The 22,299-nt window shown below is 38.5% G+C and overlaps 1 protein-coding gene across 1 annotated transcript in view; it reads left to right on the top strand.

Moving 5' to 3' along the window:
* The window catches only part of PLCG2 (phospholipase C gamma 2), a 172,439-nt gene that overhangs the window by 5,268 nt on the left and 144,872 nt on the right, over positions 1–22,299 (top strand). Inside the window, exon 2 of the mRNA XM_044663650.1 lies at positions 5,138–5,399. Within this exon, the coding sequence (XP_044519585.1) occupies positions 5,207–5,399 (193 nt within the window). The 5' untranslated portion in view covers positions 5,138–5,206. The remainder of the gene's footprint in view (positions 1–5,137; positions 5,400–22,299) is intronic.

Here is a 22,299-nt window from a genome sequence, read left to right as displayed (position 1 = left end):
GTTTTCTGCCAGCCTCTGACACATATTTGCTGTGTGACCCTGGGTGAATCACTTAAACTCTCAGTGCCCTACGCAGTTGTAAATAGCAGAGAAGGTAGTGATTTGTTCATTTGACTTGATTTTAGAGAACCAATAAGTACTATTAAGTCTACTCTTTTTTCCTACATTATACTGAGCCGGAGTCTGGCTGGGGTCAATAGTCTCTGGTGGTGATGATCAGAGTGTAGGAAGGAATCTTGGGAAATTCACTGGGTTTAAAGTTAGAAGTATTTATTGTACTTTCTGCTCTGGTTATCCTTTTGCCTTTGGATGTGAAAATGATAAAAATCTGTCACTTGCTTTTTTGTTTATGCTGTATTTGCCTCAAGTGACAGTATCAATTTAAATAGTGTTTTAGTCACATTAGCTCTTTGGTCAGTATAGGTAAGGGTATAGAGCACTTCTACAGCTAGGTGGCACAGTGAATAGAGTGCCAAACCTGGAGTCAGGAGGACCTGAATTCAGATTGTGCCTCAGATACTTATTAGCAGTGTGACTCTGGGCAAGTCACTTAACTCTGTATGTCTCAGTTTCTTCATCTGAAAAATGAACTGGAGAAGGGAATAGCAAAGCACTCTGGTAGCTTTGTCAAGAAAACCCCAAATGGGCTCACAAAGAATCAGACAGGACTCAACAACAATTGGAGTCATAAGACCTGGGTTCAAATTTTATCTCTGTCACAACCTGAGTAACCTCTGGCAAGGTCCCTGGCTTTCAGTTTCCTCATCTGTAAAATGAAGTTGTTGGAGAAAACCAGGGATTTTTGACATTTTTGTGTTATGGACCTCTGCAGGAAACAAATGGGCCCTTTCTTAGAATAGTTTTTTAAAAGTATAAAATGAAATATATAGCATTTAAAAGGAAAAAATACAGAGGTTTTAAAAAGCTGTATTGAGACAGTTATCAAAATAATTAGACTTAAGTTGACAGACTCTGGGTTAATAAGTCTGGTGTCCATGTAACCTTTGAGGTTCGTTCTGTAACTTGACAAGAATTCTCAAATTGATGTCAGATAGATTATTATCCCCATTTTATAGATATAAAAACCTGAGGCTCAGATAGGTTAATTGATTTGGTCATGATCACACTGAGGAAACCTTTGCAACGTTTTATTGAGGCTCCTTCTTGCTCCCATTGAACTCATTCCCCTTGGCCTGCTATCACCAGAAACATAGTTCAACAGGTCACCCATCTTTAAGGTGGAAGAGAGTGTTAAATTATTTTTTAGCCACATATCTAAGGCACTGCCCAGAGCCTTCTCTGTTCTTTTCGTGGAGGTGACAGTTTTTGTTGTTGGGCAGAATTAGTTCCTCTGTTGAGAGGAGCCCAGCTGACCTCACTTATCAAGAGCTGTTTTTTTTTCTTTTAGTTAAAAAAAAAAAATGACCACAGAAGAGGGTATTGGCCAAACAAGCAGAAACGAAAGCAATGTACAAAACAAGGCATAAAATCTTCTATAAGTTCTTAGCATTTATTAAGATAGAAGAACTAAAGGAATTAGCAGACAGATTCCTCGCCTTCCCTCAAAATCACTTCATTCTCTGCCCCTTCCAGGTTCATCTGAGGCTGTTCTCTCTCCTTTGGGGCCTTGGTGGTGTCAGTGACTGAGGACCTAGTGGAGTGGAAGGAAGGGAAGCATTTGAGTTAATAAGTATTAATTGAGTGCTTTCAATGTAAACAACCCAGCAGGAATTCAGGGTAATTGTAATGATGTGGTTCTTGCCCCCATGGAATTTTTCTTTCCAGTGAGGAGAAAACTATTCTGCATGGTACTGTACTATGACCAGGTACCCGGATGTGAACCAGGATAGTCAGTGCTTAAAAAATGAAAGGGGTTCCTAGAAATGGAGATTCAGGTAATATGGGGGGGGGGATTCAGGTATTAATATGACTGGGGACTGGGGCTTTGTGGCTGATCCATAAATCTCCATAACATTCAGACCTACTTCTTTTAGTCCCTGGGAGTGTTCATCCTTGGCCTCCTAATCACTTCCTTACTGGCTGTGGCTTTTACTATTTGGAGTCTTAATTGCAGCCTGTGGTCAGGCCCCGTCTGCTCCCCACTTCTTGTCCTGTACTCTCTCCAGACCACCTTCATGGTTTCCTGGTGATCGATTTTTACTTCCCCTTCCTTTATAGCTGTACATTTTTCTCCATGCTTCTCTCTCTCTCTCTCTCTCTCTCTCTCACTCACAGAAACAAACAGAGTAAACAAGGATGGGATTAAATCAATGGTTACAGATAGGGGTGTTCTGGTAAATGTTTAACAACTGGGCTGGGCTGTGGAGAGAAATGCATATGCATACACATGCATGCATGTACGTACGTACACACACATACACACACACACACACACACACACGCGCGCGCGCGCACTTTTTAAAACCTTTACATTCTGTTTTAAAATCAATACTAAGGCTTAAGAGTGAGAAGGGTTAGGCAGTTGGGGTCAAGTGACTTGACCAGGGACACACAGCTAGAAAGTTTGTCACATTTTAACCCAAGATCTCTCATCTCTAGGCCTGGTTGTCTACCCACTGAGCCATCTAGCTGCTCTTATGCCCCAGCACTTTTAAATTTAATCTGCATTATGAACACTTTCTTAGGTATATAAACAATCAGTAAAATGATAAATCAGGTTCTTCTTTGTGGCAGATTTCTGAGTAATACTCTGAATATTTAACAACAAGGTGCCAGGGGCATTGAGGTGACTTAGTGTATAGAGTGTGAAGACTCTTCTTCCTGATTTCAAATCTGACCTCAGACACTTATTATCTGGGTGATGCTAGGAAAGTTACTTAATCCTGTTTGCCTCAGTTTTCCCATCTGTAAAATGAGCTGGAGAAGGAAAGGGCAAACCACTCCAGTATCTTTGCCAAGAAAATCCCTATTGGGGTTAAGAAGGGTCAGATATGACTGAAAATGACTAAACAAAAACTTGTAAGCAAGGGGGTTAGAGCTGCTCCAGAGCTATTTCAGTGTATCAAGGGAGAGATTAGGGACTGGATCGCTGATTTCATTGGTCCAGAGAACTCCCAGGTGAGGGGACTCCCTATCCAAATTCAGGTCTCTTCCTTCTCTGCAATTAGTTACCTAGAGCTCTGAGTGTTTAAGTAACTTATTCCCTGGTCACATAGCAAGTATATGCCAGCATCAGGATTTGAACCTAGGTCTTCTTGGCTACTAGGTTAGCTCTTAGAGGCTTGGAAAAATCACTCAAAGGAAATATAAGTAGCCAGTGCAATCAATTATTCCACTAGTCAGCCAACAAGCTCTTATTTCCACAGGGAGTCATTGTGCTGGACTAGGTGTTGAAGATACTAAAGCAAAATAGAAAAACTGACCTTGTCTTCAGGGAGCTTCCTTTTTCTTGGGGAAACACCATAGAAGCATATGTTTATATATAGTATAAACAGATACATTTATACAATCATTTGAGGAGGAAGAACATTCTGAAACTGAGCTGATCCTTGGCAAGGTTGCTTACTAGGTCTGGTGGGCTCAAATGATTCCATGGCTATAGGGAACTCCCAGATGGGGAAACTCTCTACCAATACAGATGGCCAACTTTTCTGCAACTTCTGTATTTAAAGAGACTTGCTTAGGGTCACTGAGAGGTTAAGCGACCATCCAGGGGCCGCAAAGACAGTATAGAACAGAGTCAGGACTTTGCACCCAGAACTTTCTGACTATGAGACTAGTTCTCTTTCTACTATGTCATGCTTTTTGCAATTATACTGAAGACATAGTAATAAAGGAGAAATTCTAATGGTGGGGGAGTGTTTAAATGGGTTCATCTCAATTTCCTAGCATATTCTGTTATGTCCAGGAGTTGTAATAATGAAATCATGTCAGTTCTCAAAAACTAACACATCCTTTCTGTAGGTCTGAGTGATTTAAGTTGCCTAGTCTCTGGAGAGAAGGCTTTGGAAGCTTTTTCTTTTATCCAGTCGATCAATAAGCATTAATTAGATACCTACTGTATGCCACAGTGCTAGCAATTGGACAAACAAAAACAAAAAGAGAAATAACCTCCATGCTCAAGGTGCTTACATTGTACAGATGTAAAAGGATGAATACAGTCCCTATACCAATGTTGGTGAAGACGTGGCATGTGTGCAGAACTGGCACTCAGGGAGCTGCTCCATTCCCCCTCTTCCTAGCACCTGAGGACATTTTTGCATGCCCTGTCCCTCTGACCAGCCACCCAAAGTGAGCACTTCCTCTCTCTGCTCACTCTGGTAATGTGGGGGCTCACTGACAACTTGAATTTGCCCCCTGGGCACTCAAACTCAGAAAAGGTTGCCAAAGCTGCCTATGTGCTAAAATACAGCTTTTTGTGGTTAAGGGGATTGCTTTGCTTATTCAAAGTTGGGAGACACTTTATTTTTGTTGTTGTTGAGGATCAATACCACTCCAACCAGCCTACCAAGTATATGGACACCATCTCCTTGGTTAGTTACCCTTAGTGACTCTGCTGAGGATTTGAGCCTTGGAATCCTCCCCTATCCAGGAGGGCTGTCATCAGTCAAATCAAGAAGTATTCATTTAGTGTCAGGTAAACCCTATGAAGCTTAGTGGGACAGCTAGGTGGATTAGAGTGCTGGGCCTAGAGTCTGGAAGACTCATCTTCCCAAGTTCAAATCTGGCCTCAGACATTTACTAACTGTGTGATTCTGGGCAAGTCATTTCACCCTGTCTACCTCAGCTTCATCATCTATAAAATGAGCTGGAGAAGGAAATGGTAAACCACTCCCAACATATTTGCCAAGGAAGCCTCAAATTGAGTTACAAAGAGTTGGATAGTATTGAAAATGACTGAAATAAGAACAAAAACTTTGGGGATTCAAAGGAAGACAAAAGTTAAATTTCACTTTTCAGAGAGCTCAGTCTAATGGAGGAGACAACATATAAACAACAATGTACAACCAAGAGTAAATTGGAAATAATAAGGTATAAGTAGGAGAATGGGTTTTTAGAACCATGGTCTGAAATCAGGGTAATCCTTCTTGTCCAGTTAATTCAGTTTGAGAAAAATTACAGAATATATAGTTATATAAGTCATAGACCTTTGACTGTTTTCCTTTTTCTTTTTTAGCCCATCAAAGAAGTAGCCTGGTTTCCCTTTTTCCTCATTTTGCTCATCTTTTGAAGAGTTTGATTTAAAATGACCACCAAGATCAACATAGACACCCTTCCCGAATATGAGAAGAGTCAGATCAAGCGGACTCTGGAATTGGGAACTGTCATGACCTTGTTTAGCCTCAAGAAGTCTAACCCTGAGAGGAGAACGGTCCAGGTCATCACAGAGACCAGACAGGTGGCCTGGAGTAAGACGGCTGACAAGATCGAAGGATTCTGTGAGTATCTGCCCAGAAGACTGGTCGAACTAGAGTCTTGTAATATATATATCTCATTTCCCACTAGCTTTGGCGAGGCAACTTTCCAGGATCCTTGCTGTTTAGGATGTACCCTGAGTCAGACAAAGAGGAAACTCACCTTGTTGAATGCTTTTTTTTTTTTTTTTGGTCTGTTAATAGAGATATATTGCTTCTCATCTGGAACTGGGGTTCATGGTTGGTGGGATAGAAGGGTCAGTTGGGTGTCCCTACCTGGTGCAATTTGACAGTCCCTGGATTGAGAAACTACAAAGAGTTTTAGAACACTGAATGGCAGTCAGTGTGAAAGTTTTTCACACTGAAAGCAAGGTCTATTTTACTCCCTGAACTGTAGCTGCAACTCATTTTTTCTGTAAGATAAACATGTGAATGGATTTGACTTGATTGAACATGGCAGTGACTCAATAGGTTTAGAGCCAGAAGGACCTTAGAGGTCATCTAGTCCAATTCCTGAATGTTTTAAAGATTAAGAAATTGAAGCCTAGAGGGGTTAAGTGACTTGCCAGTCATCACATGGGTAGAACTAAAGGATTGTAGATTAAGAGATAGGGGTGATATTGAGACATTTGGCAAGAACACTAGCCCTGGAGTCTGAGGATCTGGGTTCAAATCCCATCTCTGATGGCTACTATTTGTATGATGTTGAGCAAGCCACTTAACCTCTGTGGGCCTCAGTTTCCTCAGATGTAAAAAAAAAAGAAGAGTGTTGGATGATCTCTGAGTTCCCTTTCAGCTTTAGAGCTATGATCTGAATTCCTATCCTCTAAGGTTAAATGACTTACCACAGGCCATATAGGTATTGAACCCAGTCATTCTGATTCCAAATGAAGCATCCTTTCCACTGATCCCCTCTTCTAAAGAGACACATTTATCAGCTTTCTTGTTAAAAGTCTATAGTGTCAGATTGTGAATTCTTACCCCTCAGTAGGAAGTGGAGCTTTGGGAGATGCTATTCATTGTCCTTCAGGTAGATAAAGTGCTGGAGGCAGGAAGGCTGGAGTTCAAATCTTCTCTCAGATACTTAAGTAACTTTGTAACCCTGGGCAAATTGTTTAACCTTTCTAGGCTTCAGCTTCCTCATCCGTAAAATGGGAATAATAATAGTACCTACCACGAAGGGTTATTGTAAGGATCAAATGAGGTAAAATTAGATTACATGTAAAGCATTTTCCAAACCTTCCAAGGACTTTATAAATACTAGCTATTGTTAATATTCATTTCAGCATTTCAGTTCACACTTGGACTGGCAACTTGCTATATTTCTGACTGCCCTTTTAACAGGTTGCAGTACTCTGGGAACTAGATTAATAGAGTAAGAGGCTATAAGGGATTAATTCAGTCAGTCAGCAGGCTTTTTAAGTATGTCTCATATGTCAGAGACCTCCTTTTTATTTAGTTCCTCCTAGATGATCTGTACCGGCACTGGGGTAGTCCCAGTCATATAAAAAGCAGAAGTCCTTTATCTTAAGTGCATGTTAATTTGTGTGTGTGTGTGTGTGTGTGTGTGTGTATTTGTGTATGAAAGAGAGAAAGAGAGGCAGAGACAGAGAGAGGGAAAGACAGAGACAGAGAGAGAGAGATGGGGATAGGGATCAGGGTATGTATGATAATGATTGATTTGCTACCTAATTTAGTTGACTTAATTGTATCCCTATCATGGCACTTTATAGCTAACTTCTGGTGCTGAGCTTCTCTGCACTGAGCTAGACTGGTGCAGGGGTGACAGAAATGTGACCCATTTCTAACATCGCCGTGGTAACCTTTTCAGCTTGGTGGTCCCCACTGAAGCTTGCACTTGGTTTGCATGGGCTTGAGCTTACTTTCATGTCATGGTAAAGATGCAGGGTAGGTCATCAACAGGAAGTCTCTTGGTTTTGGTTTTGATTGCTCTTGGCTTGAGAATTTTCTGGTTTTGGGGTGAAGTATACTGGGATCTGGAGAGGTGATAGTTTGGACTGAGTGCTCAGTCTGGAGCCAGAGAACCTGGGCTTAGATCCCATTTCTGACATCTATTCCTGTGTGATTTTGGACAATTCACTTAACTCCCCTTGTCTCAGTTTCCTCAGTTGTAAAGTAAGTGGGGTTGATGACCAGTTGGCCTCAGAGGCAGTGGTGTGCTCAAGTCACCTTGAATGGGCAAGAGCTGGTTGTAAAATTTTCATTGGGAGTATTTATATCTTAAAAATCAGCCAATCCTACAAATCAGGGCTTGGTTTATTGTTCTGTCAATTTTTGTATCCTTGAGAAAGTGAAGGAGAAATGTTAATAATGCAGATAAAACTTAGAGGGGGTGTTTTTTTTTTTAAACCCTTGTACTTCGGTGTATTGTCTCATAGGTGGAAGATTGGTAAGGGTGGGCAATGGGGGTCAAGTGACTTGCCCAGGGTCACACAGCTGGGAAGTGGCTGAGGCCGGGTTTGAACCTAGGACCTCCTGTCTCTAGGTCTGACTCTCACTCCACTGAGCTACCCAGCTGCCCCAGAGGGGGTGTTTTGCTTCTTCTCAGAGCCATTTCCTAAACATATCCCAGCATTACCCTGCTCAAAGATCTCTGTATCGAGGGATCTATGATTCTATGATGTTGTCATCTTCTGAGGTAATAGACTCCATATCTGAAGGGTCAACACGCAGGGGACTCCGAGAGCTCTGACATTTCATCAAAGCTTTGAGTCAGCTATAATATAGAACTCAATTGCTGTATATAGGCTTCAGGCAAGCATTTATTGAGCACCTGTGGTATGCCAGTGTTTGAAAGCAAGGATCTGATGAACCACAGTCGAAGAAATATGAGGCAACGACAGAGCCCAGGACCTAGAGTCAGGAGACCTGGGTTCAAGTCCCAGTTCATTCATTTATTAACTGTGTGAATTGCATTATGCAAATCTGTTTCTTAACTTCTTTAGTCCTCAGTTTCTTCATCTGTAAAATGAAGCCTCTTAATTTGATACGTGGTAAACTTCCTTCTAGTTCAGAATTTCTAATTGAGAAAAATAAAATTTTACATGCTGGGCAAACAGTAGTTTTATACTATAAACATCACCCACAAAGAAACCAAGATGAGCCACAGGTTTGTTAGGACCAGTCTAACTTGAAAACCTGATGATCAAGAAAGGGTGGAAAAATTAAGTGGAGATTAAAAATGTTCACTAATAAATTTGACTATTTTCGTATCTCCTGAAGGAAAATGGGGTTCTAAGATCCAGGGTCAAACATAATGTTGTATGTTCATATCTTCACCTTATCAATTTTAGATAAGTACAAAACTACTGTTTGCCTTGCATGTAACCTTATTATCATTATCCTTGTCTACAAGTTGTATGTGAAATATATTTTTTTTTCCTTTAAGATTATAGAGGTCCTATGGAATGACATAATATGTAGAGAGTTGGACTAGAGATCAAGAAGACCTGGGATCAGATTGATCCTCTGACACATGCTAGCATGATACAGTTGATTAACTGTATCATGTAACTCTAAGACTATAAGTTACAGAGATGGTAATCTGTATCAGGGAAGGGAGTTTTCACACCCAAAATCCCCCACCCTGATAAGAGCAGAGATCCATATTTCTCTTTTTAAAAAGATCTGTGCCATAATGGATCATTTCCTCTGACTGAAAACATTCTCTTCTCATTCCTTTGTATTCCCTCATTCTTCCTCTCAATTTCCCCCTTTCCCTTTTCTTATCTTCTTTCACAAACACCAGGGCAAGCTTTCAGTAACTTAGAGGACTACAGCTCTAGAGCTGGAAACTGAAGTCCATGAAAATTAATTTCTGTTTGAGTTTCACCCACACCAAAACCCTGCTTTTATTTTTCCTTAACAACAATTCCTTTCTAATATTCTGAGGAAGGACAGGCTCTAGACTAAGTCGGCAAATTCCATCAGAGCCTTGTATAGGTATATGAAAATATGCTCTAAATCACTACTTATTAGGGAAACACAAATGAAAACAACAATGAGGTATCATCTCACACCCACTGGATTGGCTAAAATGACAAAAAGACAAAATGACAAATGTTGGAGGGATATGGAAAGTAGGGACTCTAATACACTATTGGTGGAGCTGTAAACTGATTCAACCATTTTGGAGAGTAATTTGGAATTATGCACCAAACAGCTATAAAAACTGTGTATATCCCATCAGGGAAAAAGAAAAATAATTTATATGTTCCAAAATATTTATAGCAGTTCTTTTTGTGGTGGAAAAGAACTGGAAATCAAGGGGCTGTTCATCAATTGGGGAATGACTAAATAAATTGTGGTACATAATTGTGATGGAATACTACTGCTCTGTAGGAAACAATGAGAGGATTATTTAAAAATGTTAATTAAAAATAAAACTACTTGAAACAGACTATATGAGATAATGAGATGAGTAGAACCAAGAATACATTATATATAGCTAAAGATTTAATATTCAGAGAATAACTTGTGAATGTTCAACTCCAGAGAATGAGTTGAGAAGTGTAAACACAAAAGATATTACACACACACACACACACACAGTGGGGAGAGACGAGGGTAGGGTGGGGCTCAATAAAGAAATTGATTAATTAATTAAAACTACAGTACTTTATAAACTTTAAAAAAAGGGGAAAAAAACCCTTTAATTAGAACAGTGGCTTTGAAATTTGGAATTTTGGAATTTGATCCTGGATTCCCATCACACCTTTGATATTTGCAACCTGAGTAACCTTGACTTTTCCTGGATTTCAATGTCCTCATCTAGAAAATGAAAGGGTTGGCCCTTTTTCTTATAAATTTGAATCAGGTCCTCATATGCCTTTTACCATATCAGAAACTTTCTGCAAAGAATTTTTCCCCTTTATTCTTAGCTTTATTAGATTTGTTAGTGCAAAAATTTTATATTTTATATAACCCAAACTATCAATTTCAACTTCAGCAGCCCTCTCTACTCCTTGATGGTCATATCCATAGATTTAATAAGTAATTCCCCCTACCCCATGTTTCTTGAATTTGTTTATAAAGTGACCTTTTATATCTAGGTCATGTACCAATTGATAGATGATTTAAGGATATGAATAGACAGTTCTCCATGGAAGAAAGTCATGCTATATATAGTTAAATGAAAAAAAAATGCTCCAAATCAGTTCTAATTAGAGAAATGCAAATTAAAGCAATTTTGAGGTTCTAAATCATACCCGTCAGAGTGACAAAGATGACAAAAATGGAAAATGATAACAGTTGGAGGCGCTATGGAAAAATAGGAGCATTATTAGTGGGCCACCATTCTGGAAAGCAGTTTGGAGTTATACACAAAAAACTGCTACGTGATGCATTGCCTTTGACCTAGCTGTACATACCTTGCTAGGCCTTTACCTAGAAGAGATCAGAGGAAGAGAAACAAATCCTTAACATGCAAAAATATTTATAATAACTCTTTTTAGTGGTGGCAAAAAACTTGAAAGTATAGGGATGCCTGTCAGTTGAGATATGTTTGAATAAGTGGTGTTATATAAATGCGAGGGACATCTGTTGTACTGTAAGAAGAAAGGAAATAGATAATTTCAAAAAGAAACAGAAAGATATATGAATTGATGTATAGTATGAAGTGAACAGAACCATAAGAGTAATTTATAGCATAACATCAATATGAAACATTGAATAGAAATATGAATAGAAAAATGAACAACTTAGAGGACTTTTATAAACTGATGCAGGATGACATGAGCAGAACTTAGAGAACATTTTATTTAATAACAATAACATTGTAAAAACAAACAATTTTGAAAACTATTATCAATGCAGTGACTATTTGTTATTCCAGAGGATTAATGAGGAAACATGCCTTCCAAGACAGAGGGATGATGGATTTAACATATAGAATGAGACATGTGTGTGTTGAACACAGGTGTACATATATACACACACATTACACATTCACACACAAGTATATATACAGCATTTGAGAGCATTTGTTTTGTTTAACTGTATATTATAAGAAATTGTTTTTCTTTTCTTTTCCCTTTTTTTTTTTAACAGTACAGGGGTGGGGGGCCGATAGGGACAAATTCTGCTAATTTTTTTTAAAAACAGGAAGGGAGGCAATTAGGTGGCTTAGTGGACAGAGAACCAGGCCTGAACACAGGAAGTCCTGGGATCAAATTTGGCCTCAGCCACTTCTTGTCTGTGTGGTCAAGTCACTTAACCCCAATTGCCTAGCTCTTACTACTCTTCTGCCTTGGAAGTGAATATTTAGTATCAGTACAAAATAGAGGAGGAGAGTGTTACAGATGGGAAATGTTACAGACATTTTCACATGAGGTAATATATTGCTATTTTTACTTAAATGTTTTACTTTGTTACAGGAGTCTTCTCATGGTAGTGAAATATCTCTAAGTATTCATGATACAAAGCCAAAACGCATCAATAAAATTTAAAAGAAATGAAGGGCTTGGTCTAGACAGCCCAGGAGGCCCTTTCAGGACTAGTTCCATGATTCGATAAAATGTGTCTGTTACAACTTCTTGGCTCTTTATTCTAAAAATCTTCATTGTGCTTACATTTTCTTTTTACTAAGTCCTATTCGTCCAAGGAGATGTGGGGAAATGGGCAGGTGGGTTGCAGTATTTTCTGGTTCAGCAGCAGTTTTCATAGCCTTATGCTTTGTCTATAGTTTGAAGACTGGTGATACATGAAGACTGTCTCAAACATTTCCACCTTATTCAACATTTTAATCAGTAGATTTGGTGAAGGCAGAAATAGCAGGCTGATAAAAGTGGTATATGATGTGAAACTGGGAGGGGTAGCTGTCAGGATACAGGAAGATCTTAATGGGCTATGACAATGCACTGAATGAACTTTGATCTAACTTAATCAGAATTAATATAAAACTTTAAATGTGGGCTGAAAAATCAACTCCATCAGTATGGAATGGGGGTGGAAAATGTAGCAAGACAACAATTCCTATGGAAAAAAAGTGAGGGCTTTGATGGGTTGTAGGTGAAATAGTATGTTACCACTATGTCTTTGCAGCCAAAAAACAAAAGAAGACTCAATTAAAAACAAACAAATAAACCAAACTTGTACTGTCTTACGCTGCATTGAGTGACATAGTATTGAGAAGGATTGAAAGAAAATAGAATAGAAAAAGGGAAATAATGATTCTCTTGTACTCTGGCCTGGTTAGACTACATCTCCAGTATCCATAGGGGGTGACCAGTTTATTAAAGGGCCATTATTTCCTAACTTAAGAATAGTGGTTGAAGGAACTGGGGATATGTATCTTGGAGGAAATTTGATGTGATGCAAGGGAGGAGAGGAGATTTGGAGTTCTCAAGTATTTAAAACATTGTTATGTGAAAGGATCAGATTTTTGTCCCCCTGTTTTATCCTAGAGGGAAGAACTAGGAGCTGTGTGAAGAAGTTGTAGAGGTAGATTCAAGCTAAATGAAGAAAAACAAAGGGGGCAGCTAGGTAGCTCAGTGGATTGAAAGTCAGGCCTAGAGACAGGAGGACCTAGGTTCAAATCTGGCCTCAGACACTTCCCAGCTGTGTGACCCTGGGCAAGTCACTTGACCCCCATTGTGTCCACCCTTACCACTCTTTCACCTATGAGCCAATACACAGAAGTTAAGGGTTTAAAAAAAAAAAAGAAAAACAAAACTTCCTCATGATTAGACTTATTCCAAAGTGGAATGAGTTGTCTTTGGTGTAGTGGGTTCCTTCTTATTAGAGTCTTGAATTTGTGACTGAATGATCTTGTTTCACTGATGTTGAAGGAAATCTTGTTCAGATACAGATAAGATCAAATGGCCTGTTAACTCTTTTTCTACTCTGAGATTCTATGATTCTGAAGTATTATAGTTCTTTATTCTCTGTGGGTACAAGGGGTTAAATACTATTACCTGATCAGCAGATATCACCTTTGTTATTAAATGTGGTTTTGATTACTAGGGCCAGGTAGGTGGTACAGTGAATAGATTGTTGACCTGGGAGCCAGGAAGACTCATCTCCTTGAGTTCAAATATGATCTCAGACACTTACTAGCTGTGTGATTCTAGCAAGGCACTTAACCCTGTTTGCCCCAGTTATCTCATCTGCAAAATGAGCTGGAGAAAGAAATGGTAAATTATTTCAGTGCCTTTGGCAAGAAAACCTCAAATGGGGCCTCAAAGAGTCAGACACGACTGACAAAAAGACTAAACAAATGATTGCCAAGCCACTGTGAGTAGACTTTGAAAAATCATAGAAAAAAGGTGAAGTAGTACAGGACTAGAAATGGGAAAATGTCTGTGTCCCCTTTCCTCCCTCCCAAAAGGGAAGAGAATGGAGTTCATAAATTATAAGAAGGCTAATAAACTTGGTTTCAATTCTTGGAAGAGTTCTAGAATATATTATCAAAGAGATTATTAGTGAACATGTAGAAAAGGTGATTATAAAGCATCAGCAAGGCTTCATTAATAATAGTCATACCATATTAACTTTTATTTCCTTTTTTAAACAAGGGTTACTGAACTGGTAAATTGGAGAATGCTGGAGGGAAAATTAGCAAAGCTTTTGAGAAAATCTTATGCTACTTCTGTAGATAATATAGAAGGGTATGGGCTAGACTATGATACAATTCAATGGGCTGAGAAATGTTTGAATGGCTAAACCCAGAATCTAGTCATTAACAGTTGGATTTCAGTTTGACAGAATGTCTCCAGCAGAGTGCCTGAAGAACCTGTGCTTAGTCCTGTGCTGTGTAATGGTTTTTAAAATCAATAATTTGACTCAAGGAATGGTTAGCATGTACAGATGATATGAATCCAATGAGATGGATGACACAGGTTAAAAAAAACTCACCATAATTAAAAACTTGGACTGACTCAAATAAGATGAAATTTAATAGTTAAATGTAGTGTTTTACACTTGGATTCTAAAACAACTTTACAAATATAAGGAATCTAGATATGACTAGACATCATTTGGTTTGAAAAATATCTAGGATCCTTTAGTGGTTTGTAAGCAGATTTAATATGAGACAGCACTGTGCTTTGGGAGCCTAGAAGGGTAGTACAATCTTAGGCAGCATAGAGAGAGGCACAAGGTGCATGAGGAGGGATCACAGGATCTTCTATTTGGGTTCCTCTTAGTGAATCTATTATATTGACTGGGGAACTTCCCTGATCATCCCTATTACTTATTTATTTGCATATTGTTTTTCCCCTTGTAAACTCCTTGAGGACAGTGCCTGATGCATACTAGGCACTTCATAAATGCTCCTTGATTGATTGATTTTTGTCTTTGTATATTAAGCACCTAGCACAGTGCCTGGTATATCATCGGTGCTTAATAAATGCTTTGTTAAATCAGAGACAACTAGTGGCATAGTGGATAGGCCAGTAATCCTGAGTTCAAATACAGCCTCAGACTCTTAGTAGCTGTGTGACTTTGCCTTAGTTTTTCTTTGTCTTAGTTTTCCTCAACTGGAAAATGGCAATAATAGCATCTACTTTCCAGGGTTGTTGTGAGGAGCAAATGATGTAAAAACGCTTAGCACAATGCCTAATACATAGCAGGCACTTAATAATCAATAAACATGGGGCAACTAAGTGGCTCAGTGGATAGAACATTAGGTCTAGAAATGGGAAGTCCCAGGTTCAAATCTTTCTTCAGACATTTCCTAGTTGTGTCAAGTCGATTAACCCCATTTGCTTTGGAACAGATATATAGTATCAATTTTAAGACAGAAGGTAAGGATTATTTTAAAAAATCAATAAACATTTATTAAGTGCCTACTATGTGTCAAGGACTATGTTGCTTGTTCCCTTTTCCCTTCCTCCTCTTGAATTTAATAGAATAGATTGTCTGAAGAGAGGACTTGTATCAAGGAATAAGGGGGTTGTACAAACTATCATTGTTTTTTTGTCTTAGACCATATCTGGAATATATATTCTATTCTAGGGAACACAGTTTAGGAAGGATACTGATAAATAAAACACATTCAGAGGAGGGCAGCTGTGATGGTGAAGGACACACATTTTACTGAAAAAATTGACATGGTTCACTTTGAGCTCCCTCTTTGCCTCTTTTACCCATCTCTACCACTCATATGCCTTTTTGTCATTATCTCCTCCTTCATCTCAGTCTCACCTGATGAGGTGGCTTTACTCTTTTCTTAGACTAGCCTCTCTCTTGCTCAAGTGATCCCATTCCATTCTGTTTCCTTCAGCAGATTATCCTCTTTGTCATCCCCACTTATTTTCAATTTCTCCCTCTCTACTGGCTCATTCCCTACTTCCTATAAGCATGTCCATGTCTCCCTCATTCTGAAAATAGGTTAACTTGATCTTTCCATCCCTGCTAACTCCCTCCAAAGTTATCAGTGATCTCTTAACTACCAAAACAAACAGCTTTTTCTCAATCTCCTTGATCTCAATCTCCTTTTCTCAATCTTCCTCATTCTCCTTGATCTTTCTGCAACCACTGGTGCCTTTGGTTACTCTCTCCTCTTTGATACTTAATCTCTCTAGTTTTTTGAGTAATCTTTTTGGTTCTCCTCTTAACTATTTGACCTCACCTCTGTCTTCCTTGTTGGCCCCTCTTCCAGATCATACCCTCTAGGCATAGGTGTTCCACTGAGTTCTTTCCTGGACTCTCTTCTTCTTTTGTACTACTTTACTTTGTGATTTCATCAGCCATTTCTATGCTGACAATTCTTAAATCTACCTATCTTGCCAACTTCTCTGTTGACTTCCAATCTTGCATCTCCAACTGCCTTTCAGACATCTTGAACTGAATGTCTAATAGATAGCTTAAATGCAGCATGTTAGAAATGGAATTCATTATCTTTGTCCCTAAATCTTTCAAAGATTTTCAAAGGCTGGATGACCACTTATCAGATATTTTGTACAGGAAATTTTTTTCCCCAGATATGGGTTAGACTTGAGGGCCAATGAGGTCCCTTTTAACTTTGATATTCTTTGAATCTATGACTTTCCTAGGCACAGTAAGAGGGGATGTATATATACAAATAATATTGTATACATGGTTGTCATTGCAAACTTTGGGATGCCTAACTCTTTTGTGAGGTGGGAACACTTTATAATATGTTGTCTAACTGTATTTTGGCTGGTCCTGAAATTTGTTTTTGTACCTAGTATATCTATATTTTATTTTTTTTGGCCACAGAGAGTAGATATTTTGAAAGTCTTTTCACTGATTTTAATATTTTCACAAAACATTTGATGATTTCAAGTTATTAGACACTTTAAAAATGTTTTTGCCTTGTTTCTAGGCCTATCCTTGAAATATTTTCCATGGCATATCTGGTCATTGTGTTATAAATAATTGAATTTTCTAATAATAATCTCTGGTATGAATGAATGGGAATTGCAAACAGGTAAATTTAATTTTGAAGTAAGAGAAAACTATGTAATTAAAGCTATCCCAAAGTAGAAAGGGATAACTTTAGGGGACAGTGAGTTCCCCATCACTGGAGATTTTTAGCCAGAGTCTGAATGACCTCTTGTCAGATATGTTGCAGAAGAATGGATTCTTTTGTAGGAATGGGATGGACTACATGGACTCTGAGGTTCCTTTATAGCTCTGGGATTCTGTTATTTGGCTTAGTGGGTTACTGGGAATCTGTTAATTGGTGATCCAATCCCATCCATTTCAACAAGCATTTACTGAGTGTCTATTAAGTATCAGGCAATATATTAGATATTAGAGATAAAAAGAAAAATACAAGAATGTCTCTGCCTTAATGTATATCTGCTAATATATATGATATATTTATTTACTCACTCATTCAAACAATATTTACTGAGCATCTATCACAGAGATGGCAAACCTATGGCATGGGTGCCAAAGATGGCATGCAGAGCATTCTCTGTGAACACTCTGATACTCCCCCCAAACCTGGGTGGAGCTGCTCCATCTCTACTCTTCACCATACCTGACAACATTTTTTTCACATGACCTGCCCCTCTGCCCAGCAGCCCAGTGGGAGTGCACAGTGGGTAAGGTGGGTGGCTCACAAGTGGCAGAGTTGGAGGGGAGCAGAGTGCTCAGACCATTCTCCTCCCCCTCTTCACTTGCACTAAGGACATTTCTCACATGACCTGCACCTCTGCCTAGAAGCTCAATGGGAGTACTTCCTCCCTCCCCTCTGTGGGGTAAGTTGGGGGATGGCACGTGGTTAGGGTGGGAGATGGCACACACTTGTCTGGGAAGTAGAGTACAGGCAGGGCCTGGAACTCCATCTCTAAAAAGTTCACCATCACTAATCGTGTACATAGACCTAGGCTCAGTTTTTTTCAGGGGAGGGGAGAACAATGATGAGAGATCCTTGCCCTGTACAAGATAAAAAAGCAAACAGTTATGACATTTAAGGGTATGGGGGTCATTTTAGGCTGCATGGATCTTGACACATTCCATGAAGGAGATAGAATCAAAAATGGATCTTGTAGGATGAGTAGAATTCAACTAGAGAACATGGGAAGTGGTATTTCCTCTCATAAGAAATAATGTGAATTATATCTTTTTGTCAAATGATGCCTTTTCTAGGAAAGGAACAAGGACAGAAAATGTGGAGCATATATGGGAAATGGATGACAAGCTGTCCAGTTTAGCTGGAACACAAACCAAGTAGAGGGGAGTAGAGGGAGATAAGGTTTATGCTCAAAGAATTAAAATATATCAAGTTGTGTGGCAGAAAAAGGATACTGAACAGTGACCTGATCTTTGTACCTGGAGAGATAGAAAGATGAAATAAAATCCATTTAGTGTCCTCAGGAGCTTATAGGATAGCAGGGAAGATAAAGGCATGCTTACAAATAACTGCTACAAGATAAAATGTGATAAGTGACTAAATGTAATGAGAGTTCTGCAGAGGAAGGGATCACTTTGGGGAGAGAAGGGAATTGAACCTTGAAAGATGGATGGGGTGGCCTTTAAGCATCACTGAGCTATCACAAAAAGCAGTTATTGCATCTTGAAAATAAATATTCTTACTTTGGTTTCTTTAACAAATATTTGAGATTTTTTAAGTTCTGGGCAAATTAGAGTTTTCTGTAGATGAATAAAAGAACAACAATGAAAAAAATCAGATCTTGTTCCAAAGTTGTCTCTCTGCCACCTCTTTATTTCCTGGATTAAACTGAGAGGCTCAATTGCTCAAATTTATTGTAACCCACAAATTTAAAAGACTAAGGTGTCATAGCAGACAGACCCCTTGGAACTTCCCTTGACATCTACTGCCATCTCTCTCCTCCATGTTTTGGTTCTTTGTGTCCTGTTTTGTTTCTTTTTTTCTTGGTGTCCTGCAGTTGTTGCTTTGAGGTGGCCCACATCAAAAGCTTTATGTTTTAGGAGAGATGATTTCCAAGGTCTGTGGCCTAGGGAGAGATGAGTACTTAGGATAACCGCCCTATCTCCTTATTCTGTAAACAAAGAGAGGAGGGAGGTCCTCGGGAGAAACTCCTTGGGAGAGAAGGTGCTTTATTCTGAATGTTGGTACTGGGCTGCCTTTCAGTTATATGGTACAGTGGATTGAATTGCGAGATTTTTGAATACAGAAGACCAGGTTCAAATCCCAACTCTCCCCACTATTATCTTTGTGATGTTGGGCAAATCCTTTAACATCTTTGGGTCTTATTCCTGTAAGGGTTAAAAGAGGTGTTTTGACAAAATAAGAGCTTTTAATAATTTAAGTTTTAATGAGAATAGAGTTGTAAATTAATATTATCCTATTAAGCCAGAGAAAAGAAAACTTCTAGCAACTTTTAAAAATTAACGATTTAGCTTAATTAGCTTAATTAAAATAGAGATAGTAAAAAAATACAGTAAAATGAATATAGTAAAGGAGAGAAATATAGGAAAGAGGTAGAAAAAGAAAATTTCCTAATGTCTATACTAGTTAACCTATAACTACCTATAATTACTACCTAAAACTGCCTATATCTACCTATAACTAACAACTACACCACAAAGTTCCAATCCAATCCAGTCAAATCAAAAATCAACCCAATTAGTGTTTAATCTAACCCCAAGTAGGTCTGTCAAAGAAGACCAGCCACCTTCCAAAAAATTCAAGAAAGAAAAAAAGCCCCTAACAGCCCAGACCAAAAGCTAAAACCCCCCAAAGCCAAAAAGCTCTCTCAGTAAGCTTACTCCCGCCTTCATATTCCAGCAACTAAATGCCAACTACCTACCCAACACACCTACCCAACACACCCTAGTAGCCAACTTCCCCACTGTCAGCAACTGACAAGCCCCCAACTGTTAGCAACTGTCTCCTTTGATAACCTTTTCCTACCTCACTTCTTGTCTCTATGGTTCCTTCTTCCTATCTCTATGGTTTCTATTTCCTATCACTGTGGGCTGGTTAATCTCTACACATCTCCATGGTAAGAGGACCTCTAGGTCCCCTGTTAAATTAAAATTCCTTTTTACATTCCTAAATAGTCATTTCTAAAATGAGGGGTATGTGTCAGATTAGATCATTTCTAAAGGCTCATCTAGCTTAACATCTATGATCCTACAACTTTAGAAAGGGGAACTAGGTGATGCAGTGTATAGAGTGGATAGTCCCAAGTCTGGAGTCAGGAAAACCTGAATTCAAATCTGGTCTCAAATAGTAGCTGTATGGCAAGTCACTTAACCCTGGTCTCAGTTTCTTCATCTGTTAAAATGAGCTGGAGAAGGAAATGGCAAATTATGCCAGTATCTTTGCCAAGAAAATCCCTAATGGGGTCATGAATAGCCAGGCATGACTGAAACAACTGAATAACAAAAAGCCTCATAAATTTTGTGGGGACCTTCCCAGAAGCTCATTCATCATGTATATAGCACCCAATGAAAAAGTCTAAAACTGGAGTGGCAGTGTGATCCAATAGAAAGATCAGTAATTCTAGAGTGATCTCAATCCTACTTCTGAAGATATCACCTGTGTCTTTGGGAAAGTTATTTCACTGACCATATCTTGTGTTTTCTCATCTATAAAATGAACAGGTTGGACTAGTTGGCTTTCAATGCTTTTTCTAGCTCTCAATCTATATATCATAATTATCTTTGCATATGTTATTGCATTTGATCTTTATAACAATTCAGTCACACCTCATTTTGTGAAACAGATGAATTCCAAAAATGCAATTGTCTAGAACCATATTTGAAATAAGGAGGAGATATTGTTGAAAAGAATTCTATTGTAAAGATGCTCCTCTTGTTCCTGCAGTTTATCTTTTGTTTAAATCCATATTTTTGCACTGTGGGTTGATTTAAAGTGAAGTGAAATACATTGAATGGCTTTTAAAATTATTGATTTAAATTTGTTTCTCTTTCTTTTTTCTCTTTATTCCTCATTCCCTTTTTTTCTGATCCCTAGGTACAAATATTTTTTTAAAGAGAAAATAAGGAGTTTTACAAAACCAACTAGCACATTAACTCAGTCTGACACCAGATGTGATGTTCTTGACCCATAGTCCTTCATCTCATATTACATAGCTTGTGAAAAAGAGCCCTAGGTGCTTTTCTCCATGGGGGCATTTTTTAGGTTTCTCTTTTCCAATTTCACTGCTTTGGGACCTCTAACACAATGTTATAGCCAGCTCTTATCTGTGTAACCTCTCACATTTGCTTTCTTTGCCAGGTCTGCAGGCAGACTTTGTGGTGGTGGTATTGGGGGTTATAACTATTGCCATCCTTAACTTTCCCCTCCTTTTCTATGGAAATATTGGCCAGGCCTCAGGGGATCAATTGAGCTCCATATAGTTTCCACCCCTCCTTGCTGGTTTCAGTACGTGCTGACTCTTCTTTGGCTTCTCTGATGGGTCAGTGTTCACATGACATACCACTTCCTCAAGTGGCCGTAGACTTGGTCAGGCCCATGGTGATTGGAAGGGAGGAAGTATTTGTGGAGGAAATTAGTTTGTAGTGGGAAAGGATAGGATTTTTGAACTATGTTTAGGGAACCCCTGCTCTAGGCTATTTATTGGGGGCTCATCAAATGGGAAACACCTGTATCCATAACAAGGGCATGGTGTAACACTAAGGGGTGGGGGTTTGGAACTGTCTCCAAGAACACTTCTCTTCCTCTCTTATACATCAATAGACTGATATACATCAGTAGACAAAGTATGGGAGCTAGAAATTAAGATAATGGAATTCTAGTCCTAGCTTTATCATTAATTCACTGTGACTGTCCTTTTTTCTGAGCTTCACTTTTCTTCTTTATAAAATGGGAGGTGGGGTGGACTATATTCTTTTTGTTTTTCATTTAATCTTAATTTATTTTTTCTCAATTACATGTAAGCAAAAATTTTTGACATTCATTTTAAAAAATTTTGAGTTCAAAATTCTCTCTTTCCTTCCCTTCCTTCCCCCCTCCTTAAGAAGGCAAGCAATTGAATATAGTTGATATATATTCAGGTTGCAAAACAGTTTCATTTTAGCTATGTTGCAAAAGAAAACACAGACCAAAAAACCCCCAGGGATAATAAAGTTAAAAAAAATGTACTTCAATCTGCATTCATACACTATCTATTCTTTATCCTGAAGTAGCATTTTTCATCATAAATCCTTCAGAATTGTTTTGGATCATTGTATTGCAGAGAATAGCTAACTCATTCACAGTGAATCATCCTACAATATTACTTTTACTGTTATAATGTTCTCTTGGTTCTTCTCATCTCACTTTTTATTAGTTCATGTAAATCTTCCCAGATTTTTCTGAAAGCATTCTGTCCTCATTTCTTATACCACAATAGAATTCCATCACAATCATATACCATAACTTTTTCAGCCATTCCTCAATTGATGAGCATCTCTTCAATTTCTAATCCTTTGCCACCACATAAAGAAAAGTTATAAATAAGTATTTTTGTACATATAGGTCCTTTTCCTTATTTCT

This window comes from Gracilinanus agilis, chromosome 2, assembly GCF_016433145.1.
Source record: "Gracilinanus agilis isolate LMUSP501 chromosome 2, AgileGrace, whole genome shotgun sequence".
NCBI classification, from domain to species: Eukaryota; Metazoa; Chordata; class Mammalia; order Didelphimorphia; family Didelphidae; genus Gracilinanus; species Gracilinanus agilis.
The sequence above is the reverse complement of the archived record's forward strand: the minus strand, read 5'-3'. Positions and strand labels throughout refer to the sequence as shown.